Source organism: Artemia franciscana, chromosome 15 (genome assembly GCF_032884065.1).
Source record: "Artemia franciscana chromosome 15, ASM3288406v1, whole genome shotgun sequence".
Lineage (NCBI taxonomy): Eukaryota > Metazoa > Arthropoda > Branchiopoda > Anostraca > Artemiidae > Artemia > Artemia franciscana.
In genome coordinates, this window is record NC_088877.1 from 36,166,214 (window position 1) to 36,187,225 (window position 21,012).

General features: G+C 37.0%; 1 protein-coding gene across 5 annotated transcripts in view; it reads left to right on the forward strand.

The window, feature by feature from the left end:
* LOC136036418 (solute carrier family 35 member F3-like) overlaps positions 1–21,012 on the forward strand; it is a 183,027-nt gene that overhangs the window by 25,199 nt on the left and 136,816 nt on the right. For all 5 annotated transcript variants that reach the window (XM_065718638.1, XM_065718637.1, XM_065718639.1 and 2 more), the window contains exon 3: positions 5,666–5,831. In XM_065718638.1, the coding sequence (XP_065574710.1) occupies positions 5,666–5,831 (166 nt within the window). The remainder of the gene's footprint in view (positions 1–5,665; positions 5,832–21,012) is intronic.

The window sequence follows — 21,012 nt, forward strand, 5'->3', positions numbered from 1 at the left end:
GTTATGTTCGATTTAGAACCAGAGATTAATCTATTATATCCCGCTGAAAGGGAATTTTTAGGGTTAAAAGTGCAATATGGGTGCTGTGGGGAGGGGGGGGGGGGGTAGTTCTTCTATTTGCGAAAACGTCGATTTTAATGAAAAATGATAGTTTCCAAAATTGATCCATTAAAAGTTGTACTTTATCCTGAAAAGGGGGGATAAACGCCCTAATATCAAGGATAATTATATTTTGTTGTGGAAATCAAACTCTTTTTACGAAAACCAAGAGCTATGAGCTCATATGGCACTTGTGACGAGGCAAGAAGAGCTAAGAGCCAAGAGCTCATATGGTATGAGTTCTAACAAAATTCTAAGAATCAATAGATTGATTTAAAAGGAAAATCAGAGGCTTAGTGCCGGTCGGGATTTAAAATAAGAGCTCTGAGTCACGATGTCCTTCTAAATATCAAAATTCATTAAGATCCGATAACCCACTCGTAAGTTATAAATAGCTAATTTTTTCTAATTTTTCCTCTCCCTTTTGCCCCCCAGATGGTCGAATCTGGGAAAAATAAAACATACGAACATAGAAGTTTGTTACGTAAGCTAATTCGTAAGTTACGTATATCTTTTACTAATGAAAACGTTCGTAAAAACTAAAAGTTCTAGTTGCCTTTTTAAGTACCCAAAAAATTGGAGAGCAACTGGGCCTCCTTCCCCTCCTTTTTTGCAAAATCATTCGATTAAAACTATGGGAAAGCCATTTAGCCAAATAAATAAATATGCAAATTTCGCTTCAATTATTCAACTGCGGAGAGCCGAAATCAAAACATGGATTAACTAATAAACTTTCAGAAATTAAATTAAAAAAACAAGTTTTTTAACTGAAAGTAAGGAGCGACATTAAAACTTAAAACGAACAGAAATTACCCCGTATTTGAAAGGGGCTGCTCCTTCTTCAACGCCCTGCTCTTTACGCTAAAGTTTTTACTATCAAGAGAAATTTCATAAGGATTGTTTTGGGTACCTGACTGACTGACCTTGTCTCAAATATTAAGCTCTACAAAAAGTATGGTTCAATCTCTTTTTCTAGGGCTGTAATGAGGGAAAAATTGAGATGGCTGGGGCACGATCTATGGATAAAGGATGCCAGGTTGAAAAAGAGTGTCATTTTTGGCCAACTGTCTAGGACCAAACGAAAAGCCGGTCGTCCTCATAGGTTGGAGGATGTTGAAAGGAAATACTTAATAGAAATGGGAATTCTCTGGGAGGGTGTAAAGAGGGAAGCTTTGAATAGACTTGGATGGAGGAGGAGCGTGGGTATCTATGCTTGCCTCAGGTGGTCTGGTGTTGCAGTGAGTTGTTAGTAGTGGTAGAAGCAGAACAATATTTTAGCCAGCGAACTACTAGCCAGCGGAAAGTGAAGTATGTACCATCCATAATGTATAATCTGGCACGTACGCAGGGGTGGCCTTCTGGACCGCCCCCTCCCCCCAAAATTTTTAATTTTCCCAAGGTTCCTTGGGATTTCTGACAAAAGTAGGACGTTTATTAAGAATCTAGATACATGTGTGAAGCCTTTATTGGGATTTTACATGCAATTATCCGGTCAAGTCACTGCCTAATTATTAACCCATTTTCTGTCTAACATTTTACCCTCTTTGAAGTAATTAGCGATTGTACTGTTTTGTTGTTTTTTATGGCACTTGGTATTAACCAAGTGTCATATAGCAATCGCAAATTCTGTCGGTCTGTCTGTCGTTCCCGGTTTTGCTACTTTAGGCAGTTCCAGGTAAGCTAGGATGATGGAATTTTACAGGCCTATCAGGGACCAGACTAGATTAGAAATAGTCTTTTTCCCGATTTGACCATCTGGGGTGGGGGGGGGGTGGGGGGCCCGTTAATTCGGAAAAAATAGAAAAAAGCAGAAATATTTTTAACTTACGAACAGGTGATGGGATCTTAATGAAATTTGATGTTAGGGAGGATATCGTGTCTCAGAGCTCTTATTTAAAATCCCAACCGGATCTGGTGACATTTGGGGGGGGGGGGAATTGAGAGGGGGAAACCTAAAATCTTGAAAAACGCTTAGAGTGGAGGGATCGGAATGAAACTTGATAGGACAAATAAGCACAAGTCCTAGATACATCATTGACATAACCGGATTGGATTGGCTCTCTTTGGGGTAGTTGGGGCGGGGGGGGGGATAGTAATTCTGATAATTAGAAAAGATGAGGTATTTTTAACTTACGAACGAGTGGTCAGATCTCAATGAAATTTGATATTTAGAAGGGTATCGTGTCTCAAAGCTCTTATTTTAAACCCCGACCGGATCTGGTAACATTGGAGGGAGTCTGGGGGGAGGAACCGAAAATCATGGAAAACACTTAGAGTGGAGGGATCGATATGAAACTTGGTGGGAAAAATAAAAAGAAGTCTTAGATACGTGATTGACATAACTGGAACGGATCCGCTCTATTGGGGGGAGGATTCTGAAAAATTAGAAAAATGACGTATTTTTAACTTACGAAGGAGTGATCGGATCTTCATGAAACTTCATATTTAGAAGGACTTTGTAACTCCGATTTCTTATTTTAAATCTCAACTGGATCCAGCGTCATTGGGGGGGGGGGGGAAATCTTAGAAAATACTTAAAGCGGAAAGATCTGGATGAAACTGGATGGGAAGAATAAAAAAAAGTCTAAGATACGTGACTGACAAAACCGGACCGGATCCGCCATCTTTGATGGAGGTGTGTGGGGGGGGGGCGGTAATTCGGAAAAAGGTATTTGTAACTTACGAATGGGTGACCAGATCTTAATGAAATTTTATATTTAGAAGGATCTTGTGCTTTAAAGCTATTATTTATATTCTGACCAGATCCTGTGACATTGGGAGGGGGGTTGGAGGGGGAAACCGGAATTCTTGGAAAACGTAAAAATTGGGGTGTTTTTATCTTATTAATAGGTGATCGGGTCTTAATGAAACTTGATATATAGAAGGATCTTATGTCTCAGATGTTCCATTTTCGACTCGAATTGGATCCGGGGACATAGGTGGTTTGAGGAGGGAGACAGAAATCTTAGAAAACGCTTAGAGTGAAGAGTTCGGGATGAAACTTGGTGGGAAGAATAATCACAAGTTCTAGATACGTGATTGACATAATTGGAACGGAACCGTTGTCTTTGGACGAGCTGGTGGGTGTTAATTTAGAAAAATTAGAAAAATTGAGGTATTTTTAACTTAAGAACGGGTGACCGGATTTTAATGAAATTTGATATTTAGAAGGAATTCATGTCTCAGAGCTCTTACTTCAAATCCCGACCAGATCTTTTGGGGTTGGATCCAGATTGGGGGGAGTTGGAGGGGGAAATCGGAAATCTTGGAAAACACTTAGAGAGGAGGAATCGGGATGAAGCTTGGTGGATAGAATAAGCAAATGTCGTAGATACGTGATTGACGTAACCATACTGGATTCGCTCTCTTTGGGGGAGTTGGGGGAGGGGTTCAGTGCTTTGGCGAGTTTGGTGCTTCTGGACGTGCTAGGACAATGTAAATTGGTAGTCGTGTCATGGAGCACGTATATGAGAAGGTTCGCCCACTCGTCAATACCTCGTCAATAACTCTTTGCATTAAAGCTTAAATTTTGTCCCCTGAATCACAAAGACCGTAGAATAAATAGTTGAAATTACTAACAATCCCTTAGCGTAAAGAGTGAGGTATTAGGAGGAGGTGAACCCCTTATATGCATAATATTTTCTGTTCGTTTTAAGTTTTAATACTACTCCATATTTCCATTTGAAAAAAACTTTTTCATATTTATTTTTTCATTGTTTTTTTAAATAATGCTAGAAAATGCTGCGCCCCCTTTATGGAAATCTTCTTCCCCCATGACAAATTCCTCCATGGAAAATTTCTCCCACATAGCCCCCTCTTCTCAACCTCCCCCCTCCCAACCAAAAACCCCCTGAAAACGTCTTTACATTTCCCAATAACCATTAATACATGTAAACACTGGTCAAAATTTGCAACTTGCAGCCCCTCCCACGGGAACTGTGGGGAGTAAGTCGTCCCCAAAGACATAGTTATAAGGTTTTTCGACTATGCTGAATAAAATGGCTATCTCAGAATTGATCCGACTGCTTTGGGAAAAAAATGAGCGTGGGAGGGGGCCTAGGTGACCTCCGATTTTTTCGGTCACTTAAAAAGGGCACTAGAACTTTTCATTTTCGTTCGAATGAACCCTCTTGCAAAATTCTAGGACCACTGGGTCGATACGATCATCCTTGGGAAAAAGAACAAAAAAAAAAAACAAAAAAACAAACAAATAAACACGCATCCGTGATTGTCTTCTGGCAAAAAATACAAAATTCCACATTTTTGTAGATAGGATCTTGGAACTTGTACAATATGGTTCTCTGATACGCTGAATCTGTTGGTGTGATTTTCATTAAGATTCTATGATTCTTTTAGGGGGTGTTTCACCCTATTTTCTAAAATAGGGCAGATTTTCTCAGGCTCGTAACTTTTGATGGGTAAGACTAAACCTGATGAAACTTATATATTGAAAATCAGCATTAAAATGCGATTTTTTGATGTAACTGTTGGTATCAAAACTCCGTTTTTTAGAGTTTTGGTTACTATTGAGCCGGGTCGCTACTTACAACAGTTCGTTACCACGAACTGTTTGATACCTGGGTAAGTGAAGTTGTCCACTTGATCGATCCTGTCCTTACCCAACATCACCTTTTCCTCTTCATTTATTCCTAGCCTTAGTGACTTAGTCTTCTTATCATTAATTTTCAAACCTTTTCTTGCGTCTTAAACTCAAAAATATTCTAAAAGCTAATTCATTTTGCTAACACTTTTATCTAGGAAGCTTAAATCATAAGAATGTTTTCAATCCAAGAGATTTTGGCATCCCTATTTGATCCCGTGTTCTTCCATTCACTTTACTATCCTTGTTGATCCAATGTACATGAAAAGTATCCACTTAATTGGAGATAGAACGCAAGACCTTCGCCAAAGCTCTTCTATCAGCTGAATAAAACAATTGCTGATAATATTTAAAACTGAGGACTAACGGTGTTTGGTGACTCAAACACTTCTCAATTATTGATCTAATAGTGAAAATTCAGTCGATACATCCTCTTCCCTTCGTAAAACCTCTCTGTTTTTCTCCTAATGGCACGCGGCACGCCTGCCGCATGACATGCTTGGGCCCGGCGGCGAATATATATATATATATATATATATATATATATATATATATATATATATATATATATATATATATATATATATATATAAGCTTGCATGTTCTGGCTTGAAGCGAAAATTCAAACGAAAACAGCACCCATACCCAGATGGGAAATATCTCCTTGATTTGCATAAATCATAAAATTGCACTCTTATCTTTGCTTTAACCAGAACATTAATATTATAAAAAAAAAAAATAATAAACGGCCAGATAGTGGTTTGGTCAGATACGTAAGCCAGGGATGCCTTTGAAGCTACTCCCCTTCCCCTTCCGAAATCTCTTGATCTTTAAGCGTTTCCCGATTTTGTCTTTTGCTTGTCAAATAATTCACATATTTCTTTTTTTTTACGACTAATTATTGGTTAGGTGTTAGTGACAGTAACAATTATCTAAAGTAAAATATTCCATCCTTTTTCCTTCTAGTCTTCTGGAATAAACTCACCAGGAAGTCGAGGTACCAACCGTCAAAAAAATAATACAGAAGGTTCAATTACAGGGAAGCTTCCATTGGTACTAATTACTAGTCATACTCAGAATGGAAAAACCAAAAAGGACCCAAAAAATGGTGCCTGTGCTGGATCTGACAACAGTGTGTTTTTCATTTATTGTTCTTCTCTTCTTTACTTTATTTCATATTTTTTTAGGTTAAGAAGCAATTAGATTTATAGTGAGGAATTGTGTCGAAAATGCTGATCTTACATCAAGCGAAAACCAATGATCTAGAGCTACTTACTTATAATAGGTCAAAGCTCTAAATAGGATACTTGACTTTAATCTTTATGAAGAAATTTTGTAAAGAAAAATAAAGGGTGTTCTTTACTATCTGTGGTACAACGTTTAACAGGCTGACAAATTTATATTGCTGGTATCAGTGACTTTTTTCCTTCTGTTGAACCAGTATGACTCCTAACTTTTTCCTCCTTTGCTACTGGCACGCAAGATACTCAAAAGAAATAATTAATAAAAATATTTGTAAAGTGCTTATAACTGAAATCTCAATAGTACTTGAACTTTCCAATTAACAACAAACCTCTAAGAGATTTCAAGTAAATTTTATTTTATCTGTTTTTGCATTTTTTTTAAACAAGAAATGTTTACTACAAGTTCCAAAACACAAATCGGGATTTGCTAAACGTGGAAATTCAAATGAAGGGGGCGAAAACATTGTATTTGCAAGATGAAGTGAGGTGACTCGAAACATCCATTGGCTGAGTCCAGGGGCCCAAATTAGGGTGGTGTTGGTTACTTTTGTTTATTTTGTTAGAAATCCCCCCCCTAGATTTTGGAAAACAGTTTTTGGATATTTTCACTGGATAAATATCATCTTTGGTAATTCATTAAAAACAGAAACGAAACAACATAATAGAAAATAAAAATCGCACCCCCTCCCCAAACCCGTATATTTTCGTGATTTGTTGCCCTGCATGACACTGCCTAAAAATGTTGTTTAGCCCAAATATAAGCATTTAGCGTCACCTGACACCGTTTTCACTTGAAGCTATAATTGGAATATCGTAATCATAGGCAGCGCAATAACGCTGCCTAAGTAAAGAACAAAGTTGGCACAATATATTGTTTTTTTTTTCATTTTTTTCTGTCTTAGACCATGGCGCTTCGTATCGAAGATGTTATTATAGAAACTTCAACAGGGGCTTGTTCGATTGGATATGAAACAACTAGTGCCCTTTTTAATAGTCGAAAGTGATTGGAGGGCAACAAATCCCCCTCCCAAACCACCATTTTCCCAAACATGTCCAATTGAAATTTTGCGATAGCCATGTTGCTCAACGAAAGGTCCAGAAATCATGTGTTTGAGGATGATACCCCCCCCCCAAGACCTCAGGGCGAATGTTGTAATTTATGCCCTGGGGGCATATAAGGCTTTTTTTTATAGAAAGTGTTGTCCTAGAAACTTAAGAAAAGGCTCATTCGATTGAAAATTGAGATAGCTAGTGCCACCTTTGATAGTTGAAAGTAATTAGACGGGGAATCCCCCCCGCCCACCTCCTTCATTTCTTGTAACACACCCGATAAATAATTTCTTAGACCACACTGCTTTTCCATTTCAGAAAAATTAAGCAAGAAAAAACGGGTTTTAATTTCAAAAAATACGTGAACAAAAATTACAATCAAAACTATGCTTTAATTAAAAAAATTTCCCGAATATTTCGGCCCCACGTCCGGGAGCCTTTCTCAACGGAAAAAAAAGGAAAAGAACGAAAAAAAGAAAGAGCAACGAAAAAAATGTTTTTAAAACATTACGCAAACGCAAAAAATACGACAACTAAACACACAGAGAAGTGAAAATATAATAACAATATATAAAGAAGAACAACTCGCATTATAAACAAATTTCCAGCACTGATGTTACAACATAAGAAAAAAACCAAAGCGAATGTCTACAGTGAAACCAAAGGGTCGCTCATGGTTTCAAACCTTAGTTTCACTAGAGACATTTGGTTTTTTTTCTTATGTTTTAACATCAGTGCTGGAAGTTTGTTTATAATGTGAGTTGTTCTTATTTATCTATTGTTATTTATCTATTTTCTTCTTCTTTGTGCGTTTAGTTGTCGTGTTTTTTGTGTTATGTTTTAAAAATGTTTTTTCTTCTTTCTTTTTCTTTCTTTTCCTTTTTTTCTGTTGAGAAAGGCTTCTGGACATGGGGCCAAAATATTTGGAATATTTTTTAATCAAAATGTAGTCTTGTGTAGTCACATACGTAGTATTATCCCGAAATGCATCTAATAAAAATTTTGAGACAGCCATTTTGTTCAACGTAGTTGTAAGGTCCGGAAATTATATCTTTGAGAATGACAACCCCACCCCCCCCCCCCCCAAAAACCCCCAGGGCGAAGGTTTTAAGCTACGCCATGGAGTCATATAAGGCTTTTATAGAAAGTGTTGTCCTAGAAACTTAAAAAAGGGCTCATTCAATTGGAAATTGAGAGCGCTAGTGCCCCTTTTAACAGTTGAAAGTAATCGGATGGCGAAAATAATTTCTTAGACCTCCCAACTTTTCCATTTACGAAATATTAAGAAAGAGAAAACGAGTTTTAAGTTCAACAAAGCAGCAAAAAAAAACATAAAAACAAAACTACGCTTTAATTAAAAATATCCTGAATATCTCGGCACCACGTCCTTTCTCAACGGAAAAAAAAAGAACGAAAAAAAGAAAGAAGAACGAAGAAAAAAAATATTTTTAAAACATAACACACACAAAAAAAACACGACAACTAAACACACGAAGAAGAAGAAAAAAATAATAATAAATAAATAAGAACAACTCACATTAGAAACAAACTACTAGCAAGGATGTTGCAACATAAGAAAAAAAACAAAACGAATGTCTACAGTGAAACAATAGGTCACTCATGGTTTCAAACCATGGTTTCACTATAGGGCCAAAATATTTGGAATATTTTTAATTTAAGCGCAGTTTTGTTTTTATTTTTTGTTCACTGCTTTGTTGAAATTAAAGCCTATTTTCTCTGGCTTAATTTTTCGTAGCATTTCCGATCAAAATGTTGATATAGCCATTTTGTTCAACGTAGTTAAACAGTCTTGAAAATTATGACCTTGAATATGACAACCCCCACAGCCCTCAGGGCAAGAGTTTTAAGTTATTTCCTTAGGGCGTGTAAGGCTTTATGGATAGTCTTGTCGTAGAAACTTCAAAATGGGCTAATTCGATTAGAAATTGAGAGGACTAGTGCCTTTGTTATCAGTAGAAAGGGATCGGAGGGCAAATATTCTCCCCACGACGCCCATCATTTTCTAAAACACTTCCTATCAAAGTTTTAATATAGCCATTTCGTTCAACGTAGTCGAAAGTTTCGGATATTACGTCTTTGAGGATGACAAATCCCCCTCCCCCGCCCTCAGGGCAAGGGTTGTAAGTTATTTCTTGGGGGCATCTAAGGTTTTTATAGAAAGCGTGGTCATATAAGCTTCGGAGGGGGCTCATTGGATTGACAATCAGAAGCTTTGGTGCGAGTTTTAAGAGTCAAAGTGATTTTAGGGCAGCTACTACCCCCCAACTCACACACATAGTATTGTCCCTAAATGCATCCAATATAAATTTTGAGATAGCCATTTTGTTTAACGTAGTTGAAATACCCGGAAATTATGTTTTTGAGAACGACAACCCATTCCCCCCAAAAAAGCCCTCCGGGCGAAGGTTGTAAGTTATGCCCTGGGCCATTTAAGGTTCTTATAGAAAATGTTGTCCCAGAAACTTAAAAAACGTACGTATGGCAAACAAACCTCTTCAGGATTTGGGAATGCCTTCACTTAACCGTATCGCTGCCGTTTCGACATGTGTAGAATTGGATCGTGAACAAAGTTACAGTACGAGTGATCTATTGTCGTATGTACAAAATAACATTTCCAAGTTAACGTCGGAGCAAAAAGACATTTATGATACGATAATACATTGTGTCGATAACAACGTTAGAGAAATTTTCTTTTTGGATGCGCCAGGAGGTACTGGTAAATCTTTTGTGATAAAAATTATTCTGGCATCAATTCGATCAAAAAATGATATAGCGTTGGCAATTGCGTCGTCCGGAATAGCCGCAACATTGCTGCCTGGTGGAAGAACTGCTCATTCCGCTTTGAAATTGCCTCTGAATTTGCATTCTACAGAAACTCCCACGTGCAATATTTCCAAATCATCTGGGATGGGTAAAGTATTGCAGCAATGCAAACTTATTATTTGGGATGAGTGGTCAATGGCACACAAAAAATCGCTCGAGGCTCTGGATCAATGCTTGAAAGATTTGAGAGGCAAGTCGAAACCCTTTGGCAGCACATTAATATTGCTTGCGGGATATTTCAGGCAAACATTACCTATAATACCTAGATCAACTCCTGCAGACGAAATGAAAGCTTGCCTGAAAAATTCTAATTTATGGGCACACGTAAAAATATTAAAATTAACTACAAATATGCTTGTCCGATTGCAAAACGATGACTCTGGTCAAACATTTTCAGATCAATTGCTGGCAATTGGAAACGGAAAGCTCCCAGTGAACTCAATTTCAGGACGTATACAACTACCTGCTGATTTCTGTAATTTAGTGACGTCCAAAAATGAATTGATTGAAAAAGTATTTCCGAATATTCTAAAAAATTATAAAAATAATAAATGGCTAAGTGAAAGAGCGATTCTCGCACCCAAAAATATAGACGTCCACGAAATCAACAATATTGTTTTGACCAAGATTCGAGACCAGGCAGTCCTTTACAAGTCAGTCGACACAGTTTTGGAACCAAATGAAGCGGTTAATTATCCATCTGAATTTTTAGATTCCATAGATCTTTCAGGGTTTCCACCACACGTGCTACAACTAAAAATAGGCGTACCAATAATACTTTTAAGAAATATCAACCCACCAAAGCTTTGCAATGGCACGCGACTTGCCGTAAAAAAAACAATGGAAAACCTAATAGAGGCCACAATCTTGACAGGACCTTTGGAGGGTGAGGCTGTTCTTATTCCTCGCATTCCCATGATTCCAACGGATCTGCCTTTTCAATTTAAAAGATTGCAATTCCCAATTCGATTAGCATTTGCAATCACCATTAACAAAGCTCACGGTCAATCATTAGAAAAATGTGGTATAGATCTTAATACTGATTGTTTTTCCCATGGACAATTGTACGTTGCATGTTCGAGGGTCGGTAAACCTGACAATCTATTTATATGCAGCGACAATTGGACAGCGAAGAATGTTGTATATTCGCAAGTTTTACGCAGTTAATTTGTATTGTATCTATCTATCTATCTATCTATATAAAAACGAGTTGTGTGTATGCATGTTTGTTTGTTTGTAAAAAGAGCGTTTGCATATGACGTCATTATTAGTACATAAGGCTTTGTATATGTACAGACAATGGGAAAGCCAAGAATGTTGTATATTCGCAAGTTTTACGTAGTTTGAAACACATATATAAATCTATCTATATTCACAGGTGGGACACAGGGACACAACTACAATGGCACGTTACTAATAATGCGCGTAACGACTTACGCGCGCGGGGGGGCTTGGGGGGCGCGAAGGGCCCCACCATGGACCATTGTACGTTGCATGTTTGAGGGTCGGTAAACCTGACAATCTATTTATATGCAGCTACAATTGGACAGCGAAGAATGTTGTATATTCGCAAGTTTTACGCAGTTAATTTGTATTGTATCTATCTATCTATCTATCTATATAAAAACGAGTTGTGTGTATGCATGTTTGTTTGTTTGTAAAAAGAGCGTTTGCATATGACGTCATTATTAGTACATACGGCTTTGTATATGCACAGACAATGGGAAAGCCAAGAATGTTGTATATTCGCAACTATTGTATATTCGCGTATATTCGAATATACAACATTTTGTACGTATATTCGCGAAGCGCCCCACCAACTAGGCGTTGGGGTGGCGCGAAGTGCCACCCCAACAGCTAGTTTTTATATATATAGATTACTGCTACTACTGTTCCTACTACTACTACCACTACTACTATGATACTAGTACAACTAAGGGTAAATGTATGAAGATGGAAATTTGACAGAATATTGAGGGGGAATTTCAACTAAATCAAGACATACTATGCGCATGTAGATGGTCAAAAGGGCGTGTCTCAAGAATCGGTTTGGGTATTAAGTTGAATCTTTCGGAGAATACTTAAAGGGTAAGATCCATTGACAAAAAGGTAATATATGCTTGTCACCATTAACACTAATACCACTGCTACTCTTTTTTATGCTTCTACTGCTACTAAACTACTCCAACTACTACTTCAATTGCAACAACTTGTAAATTTTAGAGCATTAAGGTGAAAAGGGTGTGAAAAGTACATATCAAAAGTTTTTTTGGAATGGCTTAACGTGTCAAGGTAAAACTTCTGGGGCACCATGAAGGCGATGTTCAACTGACCAACAGGCAATATGCAAATGGTACTACCCTTAATAACACTGCTACTACTACTACTACTACTACTACTACTACTACTACTACTACTACTACTACTACTACTACTACTACTACTACTACTACTACTACTACTACTACTACTACTACTACTACTACTACTACTACTACTACTACTACTACTACTACTACTACTACTACTACTACTACTACTACTACTACTACTACTACTACTACTACTACTACTACTACTACTACTACTACTACTACTACTACTACTACTACTACTACTACTACTACTACTACTACTACTACTACTACTACTACTACTACTACTACTACTACTACTACTACTACTACTACTACTACTACTACTACTACTACTACTACTACTACTACTACTACTACTACTACTACTACTACTACTACTACTACTACTACTACTACTACTACTACTACTACTACTACTACTACTACTACTACTACTACTACTACTACTACTACTACTACTACTACTACTACTACTACTACTACTACTACTACTACTACTACTACTACTACTACTACTACTACTACTACTACTACTACTACTACTACTACTACTACTACTACTACTACTACTACTACTACTACTACTACTACTACTACTACTACTACTACTACTACTACTACTACTACTACTACTACTACTACTACTACTACTACTACTACTACTACTACTACTACTACTACTACTACTACTACTACTACTACTACTACTACTACTACTACTACTACTACTACTACTACTACTACTACTACTACTACTACTACTACTACTACTACTACTACTACTACTACTACTACTACTACTACTACTACTACTACTACTACTACTACTACTACTACTACTACTACTACTACTACTACTACTACTACTACTACTACTACTACTACTACTACTACTACTACTACTACTACTACTACTACTACTACTACTACTACTACTACTACTACTAGACTTTCAAAAACTTTAGAGGTTTTGCGAGTTCAGGTATTAGAATAGGTTTGAAATTTAATGCTAAGAAGACTAAGTCACTAATTCTAGTAATAAGTGAGGATGAAAAGGTGACGTTGGGTAACGAAAAGATTGATCAGGTGGGCAGCTTCACTTACCTTGGTAGCATTATTAAGGAACAGTGAAGATGTTAAAAGTAGAATAGCCAATGCTTACGGTGTTTTTTCACAGTTAAAAAACTTTGGAAGAACAGGAATGTAAGTCTGCAAACTAGAATTGGAAGGTACAGTGATGACAGTGGTTACATATGGCTCTGAAGCATGGGTTCTCCGAAAAGTGGCCGTATTTCAAACAGTAGGCTCTACGAAGAATGTGGTTCAATCATGCTTTCTAGGGCTATAATGAAAGAAAGGTTGAGATGGCTAGGGCACGTTCTGCAGATGAAGGATGACAGATTGCCGAAGTTTGTCCTTTTCTTCCAACTATCTAGGGATAAACGGAAAGCAGGTTGTCCTTGTTTGGGGCGATGAGGAGGGGACAACCCCTTTCATACACGGAGTGATTTCTGTTCGTTTTAAGTTCTAATGTCGCTCCTTACTTTCAGTTTAAAAAAACTTGTTTTTTTTATTTAATCACAAGCAAAGCTCGGCCTTATGGTGCTGGATGATAAAACTGATATCAATAAAAAAAAGAATGGGTTGGTAACACTTATGCACGGACACAAATTTCTAAATTGTTAGAAAAATATACCAAATTACTTCTAATTTGGTTTAACTCAGTTCCTATATTGTATTTGGCTTAAATACCCAAATATCATAACCAAACTACAATCGGCTTGATCTAAATAGTTATAGTACGAATTTCACTATAAAAAGCACCAAGTCTTATTTTCCTTTTCAATGATTTCTTTTCATTCAGGAAATTACGTTCACTGTACATCTACTTTTTTATTCTTCATTGATTCCATTTCTGTCCTATTTGCAAATTTAGAGGATGCATTCATTTCAACTTTTGAAAGTTTTAAAACTCAAAAATCTAATCCCGAAGTGATAGATTTTAGGAATTAAAAGAACCTTAAATATCAAGGAAAAACTTGACCTGAGTAAATGTGGTAAAACAGGAAACATAGTACATTTTTTTATTTTTCATAAACTAAGGTTCCATTTTTACTGCATTATTAAATAAAAAAACAAGTTTTTTTTAACTGCAAGTAAGGAGCGACATTAAAACTTAAAACGAACAGAAATTGTTCCGTATATGAAAAGGGTTGTCCCATCCTTAACTCCTCGCTCTTTACGCTAAAGCTTGAGTCTTTGAGTCAAAAGTTTTAGGGAACAACCCTTTTATATACGGACAATTTCTGTTCGTTTAAGTCTTAATGTCACCCCTTACATGCAGTTAAAAAAAAACTTGTTTTTTTATTTTATTTCTGGACGTTTTTGAATCAATGCATGTTTTGATTTTGGCTCACCGCACATGATTAATTAAAACGAAATTTGCACTTTAATTTTTTTGCTAAATAGCTTTCTCATAGTTTTGATCTGAATATTTTGGTAAAAAAAAGGGGTGGGGGAGGAGGTCTATTTTCCCTCCAATTGTTGGTTACTTGAAAATGCAACTAGAATTTTTATTTTTTACGAACGTTTTTGTTATTAATAAATATACGTAACTTACGAATTAACTTACGTAATGAACTTCTATATTTGTGTATTTTAATTACGTATCTGAGGGGGCTCGTCCCCTCATCAATACCTCACTCTTTACGCTAGAGCGTCAATTTTGTTCCAATTCTTTAAGAATGACCCCTGAATCACAAAGGCCGTAGAATAAACAGTTAAAATTACTAAAAATACTTTAGTGTAAAGAGCATGGTATTGCGGAGGAGACGAACCGCCTTATGTACGTCATATTTTCAGTTCATTTCAAGTTTTGATGCTGCTCGTCACTTCCAGTTGAAAAAAAATTATTTATTTTCTCATTGTTTTTTTTTAATAATGCTAGAAAATCCTGCTCCCCCTTCATGGAAATTCTCTTCCCTCACGATGAATTCCTCCTTAGAAAGATCCTCCCGTGTAACCCCATCCCCGACCCACCCCCACCCCGACGCAAAAAGTCCCCCTGAAAACATCTGTACACTTCATAGTAACCATTACTGTATGTAAATAATGGTCAAAGTTTGTGACTTGCAGCCCCTCCCCCGGGGACTTTGGGGGATGATGTCGTCCCCAAAGACATAGTTATTAAGTTTTCGATTAAGCTGAACATAATGGCTATCTCAAAATTTCGATCCAGTGACTTTGGTGAAAATATGTGCGTGGGAGCTTTTAATTTTCGTTGGATTGAACCCTCTTGCGACATTCTTGGACGACTGGGTCGATACGATCATCCCTGGGGGAAAAACAAAAAACAAAAACAAAAAACCTAACAAACAAATAAACATGCATCCGTGATCTGTCTTCTGGCAAAAAGTGAAAAATTCCACATTTTTTAGATAGGAGGTTGAAACTTCTACAGTAGGGTTCTCTGACACGCTGAATCTGATGGTGTGATTGTCGTTAAGATTCTATGACTTTTAAGGGGTGTTTCCCTCCATTTCCTAAAATAAGGCAAATTTTCTCAGGCTCGTAACTTTTGATGGGTAAGACTAAACTTGATAAAACTTATATATTTAAAATCAGCATCAAAATGCAATTCTTTTGATGTAACTATTGGTATCCAAATTCCGTTTTTTATTGGGTCGGTTACTATTGAGCCGGGTCGCTCCTTACTACAGTTTGTTACCACGAACTCTTTGATAAGGTTTCAAAGGCAGTATATTTGGAAAAATACTAGTGTGGAACATATTAAGAAGTGTAATGAATCCCTATTTTTCCCATTTTCCCTATGTTAAAAACGAGCGTGAATTAATTTGAAAAACGATTATCTGTTCAAAGTAAAGAGTGAATTTTACACTTAGAACGAGCAACAGTTTTAAAGCTACTTAATAAACTATAGTTTTCAATTTATTGGGGGCAACTTCCCCCCTTGCCCCCCCTCAAAGACACCACTGATAGCATATCAGATAATTTAATTCAACAAGAATAGCATTAAGGTAGGAAATGAAGTAAGTAGCTGGTTTCGTAATGAATTAAGAGTTATACAGGGTCCCGTTCTATGCCCGTTTATATAGAATATTTTGATTGACTTTTTCTTAAGGAGCACTGCAAAGGCTATGAGAGAGCATAAAATTAAACGGGAAAGTAACGTTCTCTTAGACTTAGATTGTTCTGATGATTTAAGTGTATTAGATGAATATATGGGTAAAATAAAGAATGTCTGTGAGGTTTTGAGGGTTCAGGTTGCAACAATAGCCTTGAAAATTAAAGCAAGATGAATAATCTACTTAGACTTTATAATAAATGAACGTTAAAAGATGATTCTGGGTAATGAGAAGGTTGATCAAGTGGGTTGCTTCACTTACTTAGGTAGTATTATTAGCAAAAATGATGGATGCAGGAACAACGTTAAAAGTAGATTAGTCAAGACTCAAAATGTTTTTTCACAGTCGAAAAAGGTTTGTGAGAATAGAAAGACCAGTCTGCGAAACATGATTAGAATATTAGAAGCTACAGTGATCAAGCATTCTTCTGAAACATTGGCGTCCCAAAAGACAAAATAAGATACGTTGATATTTTCTAGAGGAATCGTTTACGAATTCTTTTCTGACTGGCTGACTGGCCACATTGCCTTCTGACTGGCCACATTTCGAACAGTAAACTGCACGAAAAAGGCGGTTCTGACATGGTTTCATGGACTCTAAAAAGATAAAGGAGGAGATGACTAGGACACGTTATGCGGATGAAGGATGACATATTGCAGAAAATGATCCTTTTTGACCAGCCATCTAGGGCCAAATGAAGAGCGGGTGGTCCCCGAAGGGGTTGCAAGGATGTCGTAAGCAAGACTTAAGGGAAATGGAAACTTTTTGGGAGGGTTTAAGGAGGGATGCTTTGAATAGATTGGGATAGAACAGAGGTGTGCGTAGCACTGTTGGCCTCTAGGTGGCCTTGTGCTGCGGTGAGTTGTTAGAGATAATATAATATTGACCAATTCTTTGAGAAAATTAAGCAGACGTCAGCAGCTATCTTTATTATTATCTCATTCGTTTAGTATCAAACTTTCTTTTTGTATATATGATATCCAATTCTTAATATACGAGAACAGCTAGTAGTGTCTATCAAAATTTTGATTGTTTTTATTTTTCCGATGTCATAAGACATTCTGCGTCTGGTACTTGAAACTTATTTGCTTTCAAGTAGAGTTGGAGAATGTTTTTTCTCTGAAGAGTTTTTCCTTTTCTTCTTGGGTGGTTGTTGCCAGGCAACATAAAGGCAATGAGCTCCTATTTCAATAAAACAAGAAAATTTAGCTGAAGAGTGCATAGATGCAAAAATTAAATTAGCTCTGATACCAAGAGAGGGAGGAGAAGAGGGAGAGAGAAGAGAGTAGCAGGTCTCGAAATTTATATTTCTGACTACCTTTAAAAAAAGTCCCTAGAGGAAAATCCATGAGGTAAAATAGGAGGTAGATAGATGTGGAATCAAGGGTTAAGTATAGTCGTGTTTAACACAGTTTACTTTTAAGTATTTTGACCTAAGGATCACAATGAATGCTATGAGGGAACATAGTATCAAATAGGATGGTAAAACCTTCTTAGGTTTAGATTATGAAAAATATTTAAGGTACAAATAAAAGCATTAGCAAAGGAACGAATTTTCCAAGATTCAAGGGTTGAAACTGTGAGAAAAATTTTATAAGCTAATGCTATGAAAACTTCGAGAATTAATATAAGAATCACTGTTAAGAAGGTCTGCGATATGTTTTCCAAGCAAATTATCTAAAGACGGTCTCAGGTATTCCTTCAGGGGATTGTATTTCATCCAATAATTTGCAATATAACCCTTTAGGTCTCAAAAATCAGATTTTTCATTTCTAAATACTTTTCAAATACTTTTAAATACTTCTTTAAAAGAATCCCTAGGAGTGATTTTAAGAGCGGATTTTCTTTTAAAATTAGAAGATAAAAAGAGTTGTTTCCTCTCTTCGCTTTTATGGCACTTGGTATTAACCAAGTGACATATAGCAATCGCAAATTCTGTCGGTCTGTCGGTCTGTTGGTCCCGGTTTTGCTACTTTAGGCACTTCCAGGTAAACTAGGACGATGAAATTTGGCAGGCGTCTGATTTGACCGTCTGGGGGGGGGAGAGGGGCCCGTTAATTTGGAAAAATAGAAAAATAGAAGTATTTTTAACTTACGAACGGTTGATCAGATCTCAATAAAATTTTATATTTAGAAGGATATCGTGTCTAAGAGTTCTTATTTCAAATCCTGACCGGATCTGGTGACATTGGGGGGAGATGGGAGGGGGAACCTAAAACTTGGAAAACACTTAGATTGGAGGGATCGGGATGAAACTTTGTGAGAAAAATAAGCAGAAGTCTTAGATACGTGATTTAGATAATTGGAACGGATGCGCTCTATTAGGGGGGGGGGAGGTTAATTCTGAAAAATCAGAAAAAATGATGTATTTTCAGCTTACGAAGGAGCGATCGGATCTTAATGAAATTTCTTTATTTAGAAGGACCTCGTAACTCAGATCTCTTATTTTAAATCTCAACCGGATCCAGTGAAATTGGGGGGGGAGGCAGTTGGGGGGTACCGGAAATCTTTGAAAATACTTAAAGCGGTGAGAACAGGATGAAACTGGATGGGAAGAATAAAAACCTGTCTAAGATACGTGACTGACATAACCGGAAGAGATCTGCTCTCTTTGGTGGAGTAAGGGGGGGGGGGTGTAATTTCGAAAATTGAGGTATTTGTAACTTACGAAAGGGTGACCAGATCTTAATGAAATTTGATATTTAGAAGGATCTTGTGCTTTAAAGCTCTAATTTTAAATTCCGACCAGATCCTATGACATTGGGGGATTGGAGGGGGAAACCGGAATTCTTGGAAAACGTGAAAATTGGGGTGTTTTTATCTTAGGAATAGGTGATAGGATCTTAATGAAATGAATAAAAAAAAACAAGTTTTTTTTAACTGAGAGTAAGGAGCGACATTAAAGCTTAAAACGAACAGAAATTACTTCGTATATGAAAGAGGCTGCTTCCTCATCAACGCCCCGCTCTTTACGCTAAAGCTTTTTACTGTTTTAAAAAGAAGAATTGAGAGAAAGAGTCAAACTTTAGCGTAAAGAGCGGGGCGTTGATGAGGAAGCAGCCTCTTTCATATACGAAGTAATTTCTGTTCGTTTTAAGTTTTAATGTCGCTCCTTACTTTCAGTTAAAAAAACTCGTTTTTTTTATTTAATTATATGTAAACACTGGTCGAAGTTTGTAACTTGCAGCCCCTCCCCCATGGACCGTGGGGGAGTAAGTCATTCCCAAAGACATAGTTATTATGGTTTTTGACTATGCGGAACAAAATGGCTATCTCAAAATTTTGATCTGTTGACAATGGAGAAAAACGAGCGTGGGAGGAGGCCTCCCATAGGGGAAGAGGCCAAAAATTAGTTGGTCACTTAAAAAGGGCACTAGAATTTTTCCTTTCCGTTAATTGAGCCCTCTTGCGCCATTCTAGGACCACTTGGTCGATACGATGACCCCTGGGAAAAAAAAAAACAAAAAAAAAAAAACAAATAAATAAACACGCACCCTTGATTTGTCTTCTTGCAAAAAATACGAAATTCCACATTTTTGTAGATAGGAGCTTGAAATTTTTGCTACAGGGTTCTCTGATACGCCGAATGCGTTGGTGTGATTTTCGTTAAGATTGTCTGACTTTTAGGGGGTGTTTCTTCCTATTTTCCAATAAGGCAAATTTTCTCAGGCTCGTAACTTTTGGTGACAAAGACTAAATTTGATGAAACTTACATATTTAAAATCAGCATGAAAATACGATTCTTTTGATGTATATTTTAGCATCAAACTTTCGTTTTTTAGAGTTTCATTTACTATTGAGCCGGGTCGCTCCTTACTACAGTTCGTTCCCACGAACTGTTTTATTTGATACTTAGAAAAAATTCATGTCTCAGAGCTCTTTTTTCAAATCCCGACCAGATCTTTTGACATTGGGGGGAGTTGGAGGGGGGAATCTTGGAAAACACTCTGAGTGGAGGAATCGGGATGAAGCTTGGTGGATAGAATAAGCAAATGTCCTTGATACGTGATTGACGGAACCGTACTGGATTCGCTCTCTTTGGGGGAGTTCGGGGGAGAGGTTCAATTATTTGGCGAGTTTGGAGCTTCTGGACGTGCTAGGACGATGAATATTGGTAGACATGTCAGGGAGCTGCACAAATTGACTTGTTAAAGTCGTTTTCCCAGATTCGACCATCCGGGGGGCTAAAGGGAGAGGAAAAATTAGAAAAATTAGGTATTTATAACATACCAATGGGTGATCGGATCTTAATGAATTTTGATATTTAGAAAGACATCGTGACTCAGAGCTCTTATTTTAAATCCTGACCGGCATTAAACCTCTTATTTTCCTTTTAAATCAATCTATTGATTCATAGAATTTTGTTAGAGCTCATACCATATGATCTATTGGCTCTTAGCTCTTCATGCCTTGTCACAAGTGCCAAATGAGCTCTTAGCTCTTGTTATTTAATTATTTGGATTTTGTGCCTAAGAACACAGCAAAAGTTATGCGTAATCATGACACTAAATGGAAAGATTGAAATGTCTTAAACCTAGTCCATAACATTATTCTGGGTGTCCTAGGTAGAAATACAAGCCAAAAGTCTGACTCATTAAAGTTCATAAGAGTTCGCCGGTACCAGAACAGGATTAAAAATTGATGCTAACAAG